This window comes from Melopsittacus undulatus, chromosome 2 (assembly GCF_012275295.1).
Source record: "Melopsittacus undulatus isolate bMelUnd1 chromosome 2, bMelUnd1.mat.Z, whole genome shotgun sequence".
NCBI lineage: Eukaryota > Metazoa > Chordata > Aves > Psittaciformes > Psittaculidae > Melopsittacus > Melopsittacus undulatus.
In genome coordinates, this window is record NC_047528.1 from 7,167,413 (window position 1) to 7,182,188 (window position 14,776).

General features: G+C 47.6%; 1 protein-coding gene across 1 annotated transcript in view; it reads left to right on the plus strand.

Moving 5' to 3' along the window:
* Positions 1-14,776, plus strand: part of RAB30 (RAB30, member RAS oncogene family) — a 42,737-nt gene that overhangs the window by 25,332 nt on the left and 2,629 nt on the right. Inside the window, 4 exon segments of the mRNA XM_034074445.1 lie at positions 7,623-7,723; positions 9,166-9,249; positions 14,442-14,609; positions 14,611-14,626. Of these exon segments, the coding sequence (XP_033930336.1) occupies positions 7,631-7,723; positions 9,166-9,249; positions 14,442-14,609; positions 14,611-14,626 (361 nt within the window). The 5' untranslated portion in view covers positions 7,623-7,630.

The following is a 14,776-nucleotide window of genomic DNA, read 5'->3' on the forward strand; positions in this document are numbered from 1 at the left end:
TCAGACACAATTGTTGCATTGTGGATGTGCATCATCAGCATTATTTGTTTTCAATCCTAAAGAAATTAATTTTCTCTTTGTTATTTTGCAAGTACTCTGTGTGTGTGTATCTCATTTTTCCTAACTAATGCAGGGATCTGATTAGTTCATCTGCATGAGAAGCATTGTCATTGATTAACAGCTCAATCCAGATCTATTTGATGGAATATAACTGCATAATATCATATGCTTGCTGAATATGATATTTTATACTCCCATAGCCATTCCCAACACCAAAGTGCATTACAAATGCCACTGCATCTGTCCTCCCACCAGGACGTGGTAAAGTTAAATGGGGACACTGGACAGACTTGCCGGGTCTCTCCTCTGAAGAGCCATTGGTAGCACTGAGATCCTCAAGGATATGTCCAACACAAAACACCATTCAACAAAAGATGGTTAGCAATGTGTGTTAATGCTGTTCTTGACACCAGCACTAGCAAAGCCCCCCAGAAGACTTGACCCAGAGGTGGATAGCATGGACACAAAGCCTTTTTTCCATCAGGGGTTGCCAGGAACATGTGAAAATCCATATTGCTCCTGAATGTGAGACTTGTAACCTCCACCATTAAGCAGATGAAGAGGGCAATTTGCAGTCAGTTATCTCTGGAATTGAGGGGAGCTGATGTCCAGCTATGGGATGGAGCAAGGCTGGGCCTTCCCATGTTGAGCCTGGGCATCACAGATGAACGTACTGCTCTTCTGAGCTCAGTCTGCCCAGTAAAGCAGAGCTCCTGCTCCAGGCTCTTCCTTGGGATGATGTTGGTGCTGGATTTACCTGCTTGTTTTATGGTGAAGCATCTGTAATCACTGCTCAGTGGGTTCCTCTATAACATAGCATGAGCTCCTGGAGGCCAGCTGACATGAGCCATGTCGTGATCAAAGCTGTCCAATAAGCTGCAAATTATCCCTGATGCAGAGGAGGTAAGGGGAAGAGCTGTGTGTTCTGTGGGGTCATTGGTGCAAAACCCCTTGGCTTTAGTTTTTCTGCTCCTTATAGAGGTTTATCTGTGATAAAACATACCTGTGATGCATGAGAACTTGTACCTATTCAGCTCCCTTGGTTTCTGTAGGAGAAATAACCTAAGCAAGGGGCTGAGGAGCAGGAATCTCTCCAAATAGGGTAGGGCTGAGGTTTTCACAACATACTGCTCTTTCCCAGCTGGAATGATTGGATGCAATTTAAATGTGTCTAGACTTTTGAATGACTGGCAGCAGGTCAGCCAATGTTGATGGGGATACTGTGCATGGGGAAGCTCCCCCACCTCCCTGCACTGTGTGTGTTTGTTGCTTGATGCCTTCTGGAAGCATTGGATGGGCTTACAGAGCTTGAATTTGTCAGTGGTAATGGGAGCACACCACAAGCCCGATGCACCATGAAGGTGTGTGCGCTAATAGTCTGCAGGTGATGTGTGTGGGGGACAAAAAGGTGCTTTGTTTCTGCTGGGAAGTCACACACAGACATGGTGTTCCTGCAGTTGGAACCTCCTCCCTTCCTCTGGGATACCATCCCTGGTGAAGAGGAGCATTTAGGATTGCCAGTACACAGGCAACTGGATGTTGCCCAGCTGGAATGGCAAGTGTGATGGGAGGAGATGGGAAATGCCTCTGCCCTGGGTGCCTGCAATAAATCCGTATCCCTTGAATTTGGGAGCAGCATCCCTGGAGTTTTAATGTTGCACCAAGCTGACAGCATGGATCCCATGGGATTGTGGCTTTGCCACCAGGACCAGAGGTGTGGGTGATCCAGGCTGTCATGGGGATGGAGCATCCTTATTTTTCCAGTGTCAGTGGGTGTGAAATTAAACCTTGTAGAGGTGAGTGAGGAAGGTGGGCAAAGGAGCAGAAGGAAATCCAGGCTGCCTGTATGCAGAGGAGTGTGAGCTGCTTGGGTTGGCAGATGCTTTGGAAATGGAAATACTTCATCCTGAATTACATAATGCAGCAGCATGTCCAGACCTGAATTCCCTGCAATTTTCTGGCCCAGAAGGAATAATCTTCTGCTTTAAATATCAGCCTTAGCTTTGGATTTCCTTGCTCATACAGTGTGTGTGATCAATAGAATATCTGTACAAACTGCTGCTCTTTGAACCTGAGATGTTAGGTGAGTTTATTTTTGTTATTGCCATTGGATGATGAACAGAAAACTCTTGTTCATTAAGAACTGTATAAATACATCAAAGCTCACCCTGACCCACTGGTTTGGTCCAGTAGGTGGAAGAGGCTGCAGATCCTTCTCTGTGTCTAATTGAAGCAGCAAGTTGTAAATGAGGTGGGATAGAGCTGAGGTGCCAATTATTAAGCAAGGAGCTCTGTTGTAATTTCAGTCCTTATCTCTTATTGTGGAGAAGCCTTTGAAGCTGTAGATAGGTTGGGGTTTGTTTTACATAGGTTTTCGCTAGGTGAAAAAACTGTCTGGATGTCAGAGCCCAAAGTGTGGTGGTGAATAGAGTTAGATCCAGTCACAAGTGGTGTCCTCCAGGGCTCAGTACTGTGGCCAGTAATACCTGTTTAATGCCTTTATCAGTGACCTGGATGAGGGGTTCGAGGGCTTCCTCAGTAAGTTTGCAGAGGACACTAAGCTTGGTGGGAGTGCTGATCTGCTGGAGGGTAGGAAGGCTCTGCAGAGGGATCTGGACAGGCTGAATCAATGGGCTGTGGCCAATGATGTCAGGTTCAACAAGGCAAAGTGCTGGGTCCTGCATCTGGGCCACAGCAACCCCATAGGACCCTACAGGCTTGGGAAAGAGTGGCTGGAAAATGCTCATGGAAAAGGACCTGGGGGTGCTGCTTGATGGAGCTGAACATGAGCAGCTCATGCCCAGGCAGCCAAGAAGGCCAACAGCATCCTGGTTTGTATCAGCACCAGTGTGGCAGCAGGACCAGGACAGTGATTGTCCCCCTGTGCTGGGCACTCGTGAGGCTGCAGCTCGAATCCTGTGTTCAGTTCTGGGCTCCTCACTACAAAGAGACATTGAGGTGCTGGAGCGGGACCAGAGAAGGGCAATGGAGCTGGTGCAGGGCTTGGAGCACAAGGCTGATGGGGAACGGCTGAGGGACCTGAGGGGTTGAGTCTGGAGAAGGTGCCAAACATTCTTTCAGACATGAAAGGTTTCTGACTTCAGATGGATGCTGCCCATAGTGCTTCTTGAGCACACATTGTCTTGTCATCTTCAGGGAGGGTTAAAGACAGGCAGACATTAGCACACCTTGTGGTTGACTGGCAAAGGCTTGTGCTTTTGAAGTATCCCACTCCACTTCTGGCTCTGTGAGCCAAAACAACTGGGGCAAAATCATTATCACAGAGCCTGCCGTGATCATGCCTAGAGGTGGAAAGTGTTCCCTGAGCAAAGGAGTAAAGGGAGCTAAAAACCTCACTCACACTTGATGGTTGTTTTGTGCAAGGACTGGTGCTGGTGCAGAAGCTGATGCTGGGCAGGCAGAATAAGTGATTTCACCCATGTGAAGGAGAACTTTATCAGTCCAAAATAATTCATGTCTCCAGGTAGTATCTGAACCTTTACATTGTGTTCCTACCACTTAGTGCGCAACCAAAGAGGCTGAGCATGGCATGGTCAGGGCAGGTCAGATGTGAAGAAGACCCTCTGTGCCCATGCAAAATAATGGGTGAAAAAAACACTGCAAAAGGGTAAAAATAATTGGTAAAGATGATGATAAACACTGTTAAAGTGGATCAGGGAGAACTGAGAGGTGAATGGAGCAAATGCAAGAGGAAGATATCATGTAGTGGAATAAACTACAACATACCTGGATATGGTATTACCTGAAATATATATTCCAGCCTTCCCTGCACATGGCAGGGGATTGAATATAGATGATCTCTATGGTCCCTTCCAACCCATTCTGTGATTCTATTTACTGTGGAGAACTCCTTGCCTTGTGCCTTGTGGTGAACACAAGAAGCAGATGGAGTGTGTCTTACTCCTTCATCCATTCTTCCAAGAGAAGAGCCAATGGCAGGATGAAACAGAGGGCCAAGTCCTGCTGACTGTGCTATGGGAGGGTTTCCAGCAATGAGGACACTGGGAGAAGTGGTAAGGACTGATCTGTGTCTGCCTTTGTGTCAGTGCTGGCTGCATGGGCAGCGCATCCTTTATCCATAGGAGCTGGAGCTTGGCATGGGGGGGGAGAAGAGGTGAAAGCCCCTGTCCTCTGTGCTTTTGTTTTGGATGGATCACACCAGTCTTTGAGTTGAATTGGAATTAATAATTGGAAAATACTAAGAGCATTCACTGTGCTGTCTTGCCCAAGCAAAGAAAACCAGCTAAGCCTAAACCACATCCTGCCATCCTTCAATTGCATCCCTGCTGATGGACCACCTCTCTGAGTGGTTATCCCACTTTGATTTGCCTCTCCTAGCTCCCTGTTCCTGCCCACAGTGAACATACATGGAGCTGCATGATGTAGTAGGGCAGTGACACAAAGGACATAAACCCCTGCAGAACTAATCCCCTCGAGGATGCTGGGGACAACCCACGGAGGATCATGAGCCATGGAGACTGGTTGGGATGTGAGCTGTTGTAAACTGGGAGAAATGGCTGTGGAAGCCACGTTTCTGCCCTGCTACCAGCCTTGTACTCTGCTCCTGCTTCATCTCATCACAGGGCATGTCTCTGTGCTGGAGCCAGCCCTGTTTGTGTTAACCAAATGTGGTGAGGGGTGGCTGAGGCACAGACAGGCATCCCATCCCTTGCTGCAGGGTTTTGTCTCTGCCAAAGGGTGGGACAGGCAGCTGCAGCACTAACACTGAACCACTGCAGGGATGCACAGCAGAGCCCTGTGACTGCCAACACAATAGAACAGGAAAAGGGAAAAAAACCCAAACCAAAACACAAACAACCCAAAAGAAAGGAAAAATCAAAACCTGGCACTGTGTGTTATTTATTTCTTTCTGAAGCATGGAATTCCAAGTGGGATGTATTGCTGACATGCGCATTCCCGGGCCATGGTGAGCCAGCCAGAGGTTGAGACACATCTTCCCTGGGGAGAGGGAGGGTTATGTGAGTCTGAGTCAGCAGCAAAGGTCACTTGGCTGGAAGGCATCTGCTTGTAGATGTTGTAAGGGTGACTGATGCAATGGTTGTGATTCCAGTGCTGACAGCGTGGTAGGTGAGAGCAAAGGGAGAAACACCAGCTTAGGTGAACAGGGGGCGATAGGGCAGCGATGCTCAACCTCATCTGCCCCTTCCACCTCCCACTTTTTTCCTTGCTGCTTCTTTTACTTTCTCCCCTCCTGTGCCTGCACTTCTGGGGTCTCTTTGATTCTGGCATTTAATCTCATCATTATGTTGTTTGTTTTATGGTCTTGGCTCATCTTCTGGTTCCCGTTTGGGGTCATATCACATATGATTAGTCTTGGAGTCTAATGAAGGGGATCAGATGTAACCCTGGGGTATATGTGAGCCATTTAACATTTCTGAGCTCAGAGATCTGCTGAGGAAGTTTATTTTTAAGCTTCCCGAGAAGATAAATTTGAACGTTGGCTGTTTGGGGTACAAGTAATAGATCTGAAATCCCTCCGAGGGGGGGGGCAGTGTGCTCTGGGATTTGAAGCATCCCAGGGATAATTATCCAGTGCTGAGTAAGTCTCGTTAGTCTTGAAATAGCTTTCAGTGGATGATCACGTTTTTCTGCATGTTGGTTAGTGTGAAAGCTTGAAACCTTATATTAACATTTAACCTTCACTGTGAAAGCGCTGTCATCATGGTCTTAATAATGTTGTTGTTATCAGGTCCCACTCTGGGAAAGCCAGTGATGGAGACAGGAAATGATGACACAAAATAACAACCCCAGAAAAGAAAAAAAGGCATTTTTGGAGGCTGCTCTTTAAGGACCCACTCTTTCTATTAAGAGATGGGAGGGAAGTGAGTCAGAGCATCCTCAGGACAGCTTTGTCTCCTGCTGTTTGGTGGTACTTTGCAGGGGACCGTAGCCCCAGCCCAGCAAACCAGCTGCAGGGCAATTGCTGTGCTGTGTCAGTAACATGTCCCTGTAGTGATTCAGCAGTGTCCTTGCAAATCATCTGCTGATCTGATGCACATCTCATTAGTCACTCACTGATTTAGTGTGGTTACCCTTTTGTCTTAGGCTTCTAGAAAGGCCAAGGATCACATAGACGTGAAGCAGCTGAGTCAGTCTTCCACCTCTGCTGCCACCAGGTCTACCAGGCAGAGCCAGACAGTTTTCCCTCATGTGACTAAGCCTATCACAGCTAAGTGATGGGATCTGTCTGTAGCTGGGGCCTTCTAGTGTGTGGCAATGAAACCTCCCAAGGAAGGACCTTTGGAGGCAGTGGGAGAGGGCTCTGTTTTCTCATCCAGTGCCTAATCTATAGGTACTGGTGGATTAGATAGTGATGCTTAGGTACCACCTTACTTGGTATCCACCGACAGCTTGTAAACCTCTCTCTTTACTAATGTCTTTTATGCCATTATCCCAGTCCAAGTTCTGAAGACAGGTCTTTGATGTCACACATAATACCTGGATCTTCCTGGATACTACCTATATGCACCCTTGTCAGTAGTTTTTGCTGTCTGCTTGAAGCCTCCAACTGAATTTCTTGTGGCTGTTGCTGCTTTTCTGGAAGGCTACAGGCCCCTTCTGTTTGCAGTGTCAACAGCACCCCTGGGTGCACTGGAGGTGGAGGGTTGGGTACTCATCCTTCCTGCCTTGCTCAGCTGCAGCAAACTACATGTATCTGTTCAGTCCTTCCCATACTGCAAGTGACCTAAGGAAGCCCTGGAGCTCTTACCCTGTGTAGGGCAACACTGCCCATCTCCTATGACATTGCCAAAACTTCAGCTTCTGCATCCTGCCACCTCTCCTGTTGGCCTTGAGGAGGGATATATGTGCTAGGAAACCCCCAGGCTTCTTTGTGTCCTGTTTCTGTTTGAGCTTTAAGCCAAGCAAGCTATATTCACAAAACTAAAGAGAGCTTCCATAGGAGTAGCAATACTCCTTATAGCCGCTATAATTTCTTCTTTAAAAACCTCTCTTAATGTACTTCAGCCAACTGTTTCCCCACTCTGTACTATGATTTTAGCAAGTGAGCTCTTTCTGTCTATAAGACAAATGTTGCTGCTTGTATTTTAGAGCTATTTTAATTTCCCCATCTGTTCTTCCCTCATGTGCCTCAGTCCTGCTCTGTGGGTAACCCAATGCCTACATGGGGAGTTTCGGGTATTGCCCTGACAGCAATAGATTACATGTTCCTCTCAGACAACATGGCAAAGTCCATGCTGTCCTTTGGAGCTGAGAAGCAAAACAGACATTTGGGGAGATGCAGGAAATGATGGCTCAGGCTTGGAGAGCTCAGAACCAGCATCTCCAGTTCAGGTGAGACAGGGCAAAAGCCGAAACGTGGCCAAGGTTTCATAGCAGCTGATGTTGGACTACGTGGATGTACTGACTTGGAGCAGGAAGGGCTCTTCTTATCTGAGGAGCCACACACGTGCCAGGAGACCTTTGCTCTGAGTATTTGGAGGGATAAAGTCCTGCAGGTATAAAAAGGCACTTCCCTGCTGCCTCGGTTCACATTGTGTTGTGCTCTGTCTCTCTTGCAGCTGCGTAAATGAGTATGGAAGATTATGATTTCCTCTTCAAAATTGTTTTAATTGGCAACGCCGGTGTGGGGAAGACCTGCTTAGTCCGTCGCTTCACTCAGGTAAGGTTTGGGACGTGGATGTTGGGATGGGGACAGCACTGGGACATGAGCATGGAGCTTTGAATGTGCCCCGAGGGCTCTGTTGGCACTGCGGCTCCAGCACATCGTTATCCACACTCCTGGTGCGTGCATCACTTATAGCAACATGGGCTAAGCAGCACATCTGCATCTAGTGCTGTACTTGGTACTGCTGAAGGAAGCTCATCCCCCTCTGAGGAGGGAAAATCCCCTCTGAAAGCTGCTGGGACAAACTCCTCCAGATTTGGAGGTGCTCTGGACCAGCATGTCTCCTTGTGTGCTCCTGTGTGCCTTCTCCTCCCCATCACTCACTGCACAAAGCCCTCCCTCTTATTTGCCATTAGTAGATCATGAAATAACCTGGGTCCTGGGCTGTCAGTGCAGTGTCTTCTGTTGAACACCAGGCCTTTTTCGGTGGCAGAATGATAGAGAAAGGACCGTGCTTCCGTGAGCTGGGGCCAGAGGTTTTGCATGATGCACCGTAAAAATAAGCTGTGGGGGTCTTCTTGCACTCTGCACTAGGAATTGTCAGCATTTTTCCCCCTTTCACTGTTAATTCCAGTGTTTAACATCAACATGGCTTTAAAGCCCTCCACCACCATGGGACAGTGGCAGTAAAGCCAATCTACTCCAAAGGGTTAACCACAAAAATCTGAGGCTGCTTCTGCTGTTGTGCTTTGGCAGCGCAGATGCTGTAGGGGATGGATGTGCCCCAGAATCAACATAGAATCATAGAATAGTTAGGATGGAAAGGACCTTAAGGTCATGACTTTATAGACCAGAAATCAAAAAGCTCTGGCTGGGGTTTTCCAGGGGAGATTTTTGCTGTTGCTTCTTTCTTATGGTGCTGCAATCAAATTCCACCAGCATCACACCAGCCTTTGCCATTGCTGTGGCACTGGTAGTGGTTGGCTCCATGCTTTGCTCCCAAAGTACTGTGCAGGGATGTGACCCCACCACGAGGAACTGCCATAAATGCCTTTCCATGCCGTGGTGTGTGGTGGAGGAGAGAGGGAAGGCGTGAGGCTGAAGGAACAAAGGCATCTCACCCCACATGTGCGCTCATACATCTTTTAAAGCATTGAGTAGTAGGGTGAAGGGACCTAATCTGCTCTTCCCCTGCCTTTTCCAACTGCACTGAAGATAAGGCTTTTTCCCCTCTCCTTTTCTCTGTATGAAGCCTCCTTTTCTCCTATTTTCCTAACTCTGAAGTCAACAACTTCCTACATGATGAAGGACATGTAGAGAAGGAAAACACTGTGGGGTTGAACGATGGTAATCTTTGTGCTGGGGAGATGTCATATCTAAATGTGATGGCAATAGGTGTCTGGGGATGGGGACAAGGGAGGGATAGCTCTGAGGGTGGACAAGGGTGAGGATTGGCACTTAGAGTTGTGCTCAATGGAACTCTTGTTTCCTTTCAGGGGCTTTTCCCACCGGGCCAAGGAGCCACCATTGGGGTTGACTTCATGATCAAAACTGTGGAGATAAACGGTGAAAAAGTAAAGGTAGGATGGGGGTTAAATGTGAACTTGTGGGCAGTGCCATAGCTGAGGTTCTTGCCACCGTCCTCCTGTCACTGGAAGGCAGCACATGAGGAAACACAGGGCTGTCTGACATGGCAAAGCACAATCCTTGTGCCCCTCTCCACAATTACCATTGGGGTTATAGCAGTGAGCATACTCTAAGGGAGAAAAGAGAGGGGAGATCTTGCAAAACTCTGTCCTTGCTTAGGGGATGCTGAGGTTGTGCCTGCCTGGAGTTGAGGAAGTGCAAGAAGCACTTCAGTGTAATCTCTGCTCATGGCATTTCTGGTAAGCAGAGATCCATTGCGTTCCCACTGGGATGTGCTTGATGAAGGTCTGCTTCTGAGAGCTCCCAAGGTGGCTGTTGGTGATAGCAGGCTTCTGGGCTTGTGTGGTTCTCCACAAACAAAGGCTCATCTTCCACTTCTGAGTTATGTATTTGGGAGAGGCACAGATGATCACAATACCTGTGCTTTAGTCAACAAACTGAGTTGAGAAGAGCAATGACCTCCATAGGATTAACTCATTCACCCTCCAGTATAGGATGGTTGCAACCAAACTGCTTGTCCTGTGCTAAATCCCAAACTGAGCCTGAGCATCACTTGGCAGAGAGCTACATTGCCTGAGCCAAAACACACCAGGGACCAATCTCATGTTTTAATGGGATCCATGGTTGGGTTCCAGCACCCAGAGATGTTGTCTGGTGCCACTTAGTTCATTAGTAGAGATTGTGGGTGTCTGTGAGGTGGGAGATTACCTGTGCCTCTAATGACAGTGTGTCCAGGATCCCTGAGCTGCTCCTGGAGTTGTTCTGCTTGCATTAAATCCACAGGCATCAAAGTGAAAAACAGCAGTTTCCCCCTTTGTGCCTTCATCAAACCTAGTAGTGAGCAAATGGGAGAGTGGCAGCAGTGTGATATGATGCAAGCAGCATCATATATGACACGCATCCAGGCAGCAGCTGGATATGATGAGACCCATTTTTAAGCTTATGTAAGTGATGGGATGGGAACAATGGACTTGTGCAGATTTTCAGCCCTGTGGGGTTTTTTAACCTGTATTTCAGCACACAGGGTTTTTAGAAGGAAATCAGGTGGTGTATTCCTCAGTTTAGGACAGATTTAAAAGGCCACAATCATATCAGCAGGCTGCCACCCTCCTGTGTGAGGAGCTGTATGAACCTATGGCAAGTGCTGGTCCTTGAGCAGAAGCCCTTCCAGCCCAAGCAGGTGAAGGACAAGAGGTGTAAATACCTTCCCCTGACAGGGATGGAGTTACCATTGAGCACGTTGCTGTGCAAGTGGGACAGCAGCAGGCAGGAAAGCAGTGAGGATCACGTGTAGCCCCTGTGGTGTCAGAGCTTAGCTCAGTGCTTGTGATGCTCATCAGCAGGTGTCTGGCATAGCAGGGTTGGCCAGGGCACTGCTGCTGCTTGTCCAGGCTCCTTGGACAGCAGAGATGGGTCTTTCAGCCAAACACAGGTCCAGTGGAGCAGCTCAGATGACCTAAGTAGTAAATGGCTTGAGTACGGCACTGAAGGTGGAATTACTGATTTTCCTTACATACGTGGCTTAAATCAGCTGTCTCTAGATTGTCCTGGTTAATGGAGGGAGAAAAAACTACCCTGAGGAAGATGAGTCCCATCCATGTTAGATACTTCTCCTTTCCAAGAACTGGTTCCCTGCCAGGTACAGGTGGAGCCTAAAGAACATTGCTTATATCTGAGGTCTGGTTTTGGACCACTGAACTCACCCTAAGGATTTGTCTGTGTTAGACTTGTTATTCCCATGACATAATCCTGTTTTGAGACTATCTTGGGCTGAGGATGCGAACTCCTTAAGAGATCATATGGAGCAGTTGTGCCAATAAAGGCTATCTAAGGGCTAAGGATGGTTTAGGGAAGGTCTACAAGCTAAATAAAACATCCTCAATGTGGTAAGCTCCTGCTGCAAACGTTTGAATGCACAAGCACTCATCCAAGCAACTGATCTAGTTCAAGATGTCCCTGCTCTTTGCAGAGGGGTTGGACTAGATGAGCTTGGAAGGCCCCTTCCAACCCAAATGATTCTATGATTCTATGTACTCAATTACCTTGAAAAGCAAATGGGTTTCTTTCAGGGAGCGATTTCTGTAGCTGAAACTTTTGAGTAATCAGTGCCAGTGAGAATAAACATTTAATGAGCAGGAAAAGTGGGAATGAGTCAGAGCAATAAAAATGACATCCCAGTCAAACAAGGCACTGCTCTCATTGTTAGCTCATTGAACAGTACCCGAGCTGTGACTCTGCTTCTGTGCTGGGCAGCATCTCCTGTGCGTCCACTGGGATCCAGGGAGACAGAGGGGGGCTGCTCACAGGCTGGGTTTTAGGACTTGACAATAAGCTATAGATTTCCAGGGAAAAATGACTTTCCAGCTTTTGAAATGACATTTGGAAGTCAGTGGAGAGGGACTTGCTGGTGTGAATGCTGTGTGCAAACCATGTCAGGTATGAGCTGCTCCTGAAGCTCACTGACAGATGAGCTGGGACAGCACAGTGCAGTTGAGGGGCTTTGCCTTTTCTAATAAACACAAAAGTATGTACACCACCTGTAGTAAGAGGCTACACAAACTTGAGCCAATTTTCATGCTGGTCAAAGCTAAGCATCTTCAATTCTACAGAAGGCTATCCTATCCGGACCTGTGATCTTGTTGTGTGTAGTGGAGATGTACATGTGCATAGAGCTAAATGTGTACAAATGCTGAGGGAGGGGAAGCATCAGGTGGCCTCAGGAAAACAAAGATGCAGGTTTCCTGCAGACTGAGTCAGGCACTGTCCTTTGGATCCTCTGGAAAAATAGGCAGGTAAAATGGTTGCTGTGAAATACTTTATTAATAGAACCAAAGATTCATAGAATGATTCGGGTTGGAAAGGACCTTAAAATAGAATCATAGAATAGTTAGGGTTGGAAAGGACTGTCTAGTTCCAACCCCCCTGCCATGCCCAGGGACACCTCACACTAAACCATGGCACCCAAGGCTTCATCCAACCTGGTCTTGAACACTTCCAGGGATGGAGCATTCACAACTTCCCTGGGCAACCCATTCCAGTGCCTCACCACCCTAACAGTAAAGAATTTCTTCCTTATATCCAATCTAAACCTCTGCTGTGTAAGTTTCAACCCGTTACCCCTTGTCCTATCACTACAGTCCCTAATGATACAGTCTCTCCCCCAGCATCCCTATTGGCCCCCTTCAGATACTGGAAGGCTGCTATGAGGACCCTAAGACCATCCACTTCCAACTCCCTGCCATTTGGCAGAAATAATCAGTGGGGTGAGGTGGGAGATGTGCATTTTGTGTGCAGGAAGAGTTTATCACTGGCTATAAGGTTGACGGATCTTCCCTATCTTATTGCACCCAGTTCACTGATTGCAGCCAGTGAGAAACCCTCTCCCCAGTGCAATCCCTTTTGCTGTCTATATCTGTTTCATTAAAGAACATATTCACGTTAAGTTTTTGTCAGCTTGAAGATCATCTCAATGAATGTGGAACACACATAAGCTGGAGTTAACCAGTAGATCAATCAGGAAATGTTTTTGCTGGGAAACAGCCGAGCAATAACAAAATGACCTGTGTTTTCCATCTGCCGGAGTTCGAAGGCTGATTTGTTTTAATGGGGACTCGTTCATTATCTGGATTCCATGTGCAAGTAATTTCACTTATGGTTTTGTGTGTCACTTAACTGCAGGCACCCGCGTTCAGCTGTTTAAGTACAACTATGGCAAGGGATTAAGCACAAAGTGCCCAGGAGCTGTGAACCAGAACAAATCACCTTCTCTCTCTCAAAAAAAGTACTTTTTTCAAACCCACATCTGAAAGCTGCTACTGGGAGCTCTTGTTTTAAACTAACACATTTATGATGAGTACCTGGGTAGTTTGACTTTGGAACTGGGCAAGAATGAGGTTTTTCTCTGTAATGCTGAATATATGGAAGATATCTCAAATACTTCACCTTTTTGTTCCCAAAGTACTCAGGATTCTGGCTGGAAACCACCCTTTCACATAGCTAATTCCAAGGAGGGTGCTTTAAAAAAATAAGAGCTGAAACAGAGAAGTGCTCTTTTATGTTGGAATGTTTCCATTTTGGATGTTTACTTCTTTGACCGCCTGTTTAAAGAATTGAGGTTTTGCAGATGGTCAGAGTATAAAAACAGCATCAGTTTAGTTTGTGTTGGGAAATGTTTGTTGTCTTCCTGGACCCAGAGGGTTTGTCAAATGCTCATGACCTCTTTGGTGCTGAGGCGCTGGCACAGGGTGCCCAGAGAAGCTGTGGCTGCCCCATCCCTGGCAGTGTTCAAGGCCAGGTTGGACACAGGGGCTTGGAGCAAGCTGCTCTAGTGGAAGGTGTCCCTGCCCCTGCAAGGGGTTGGAGCTGGGTGAGCTTTAAGGTCCCTTCCAATCCAAACCATTCTGTGATATAGTTAAGGACATATCAACCAGTTCTACATGTGGGAAGGCAGGCAGTGAGCAGCTAAGCGGGATGGATGCAGCGGTAGAGAGGAAATGTGTTGGAGTCCTTGGATCAGCCTTCATCTGAGCTCCTTGTTCAATTCCATCAATGCATTGTCTCAGCATAACTTTGGCTAGCTTTGGGAGCTAGAAGAGAAGCTTTATTGGTTCTTCTTGGGATGGATCATAGAATCATAGAATAGTTCAGGGGGACATCTCACACTGGCAGGGACACCTCACACTAAACCATGTCACCCAAGGCTCTGTCCAGCCTCGCCTAGAACACTGCCAGGGATGGAGCATTTACCACGTCTTTGGATGCTGCTGTTAGTTGGAATTCAGGGGCAGGGGAAATGCCTTTCTATCTCCATTGTATCTGTTGCCAGCAGCTCTGTCCACAGCAGAGGGGGACACTGGAAGCCACATGAAAACCCACAGACCTGTGCCTTCCAGGGGCTGTTGGCTGCAGTGCCAGCTGACTTTGTGCCTTGCCTTTCAATCCCCTAGTGCAGGAACACAAACAAAACACTCTGGGGGAAAGGAAGCCAATAGGGAGAAAACCAAAGTGCTTTCCCACATTGGCTTTACCCTGAAGGGGTTTTAATAGGTCAAAACAGAGCTGCTATTGAATAAAAGGAGTTAACTTCTTTATTTCCTTTTCCCACCATTCCTCCTTCTGCCCAAAGCTGCAGATCTGGGACACGGCAGGACAGGAGCGGTTCCGATCTATCACACAGAGCTACTACCGCAGTGCTAACGCCTTGATCCTCACCTACGACATCACCTGCGAAGAGTCCTTCCGCTGCCTGCCCGAGTGGCTGCGGGAGATCGAGCAGTACGCCAGCAACAAGGTCCATCACTGTGCTCGTGGGTGAGTGGGGATGGACCCGCAGGGGCTGCTGTGATGAGGGGGATGAGATGTGTGTGTGTGTGTGTCATGGGGTTGGTGGCAGATGGGGATGTGAGCAGGAGGAAAACGTGGCATCTGTGTGAGCTCACGGTGCTGGGTGCTGGAAGTGGT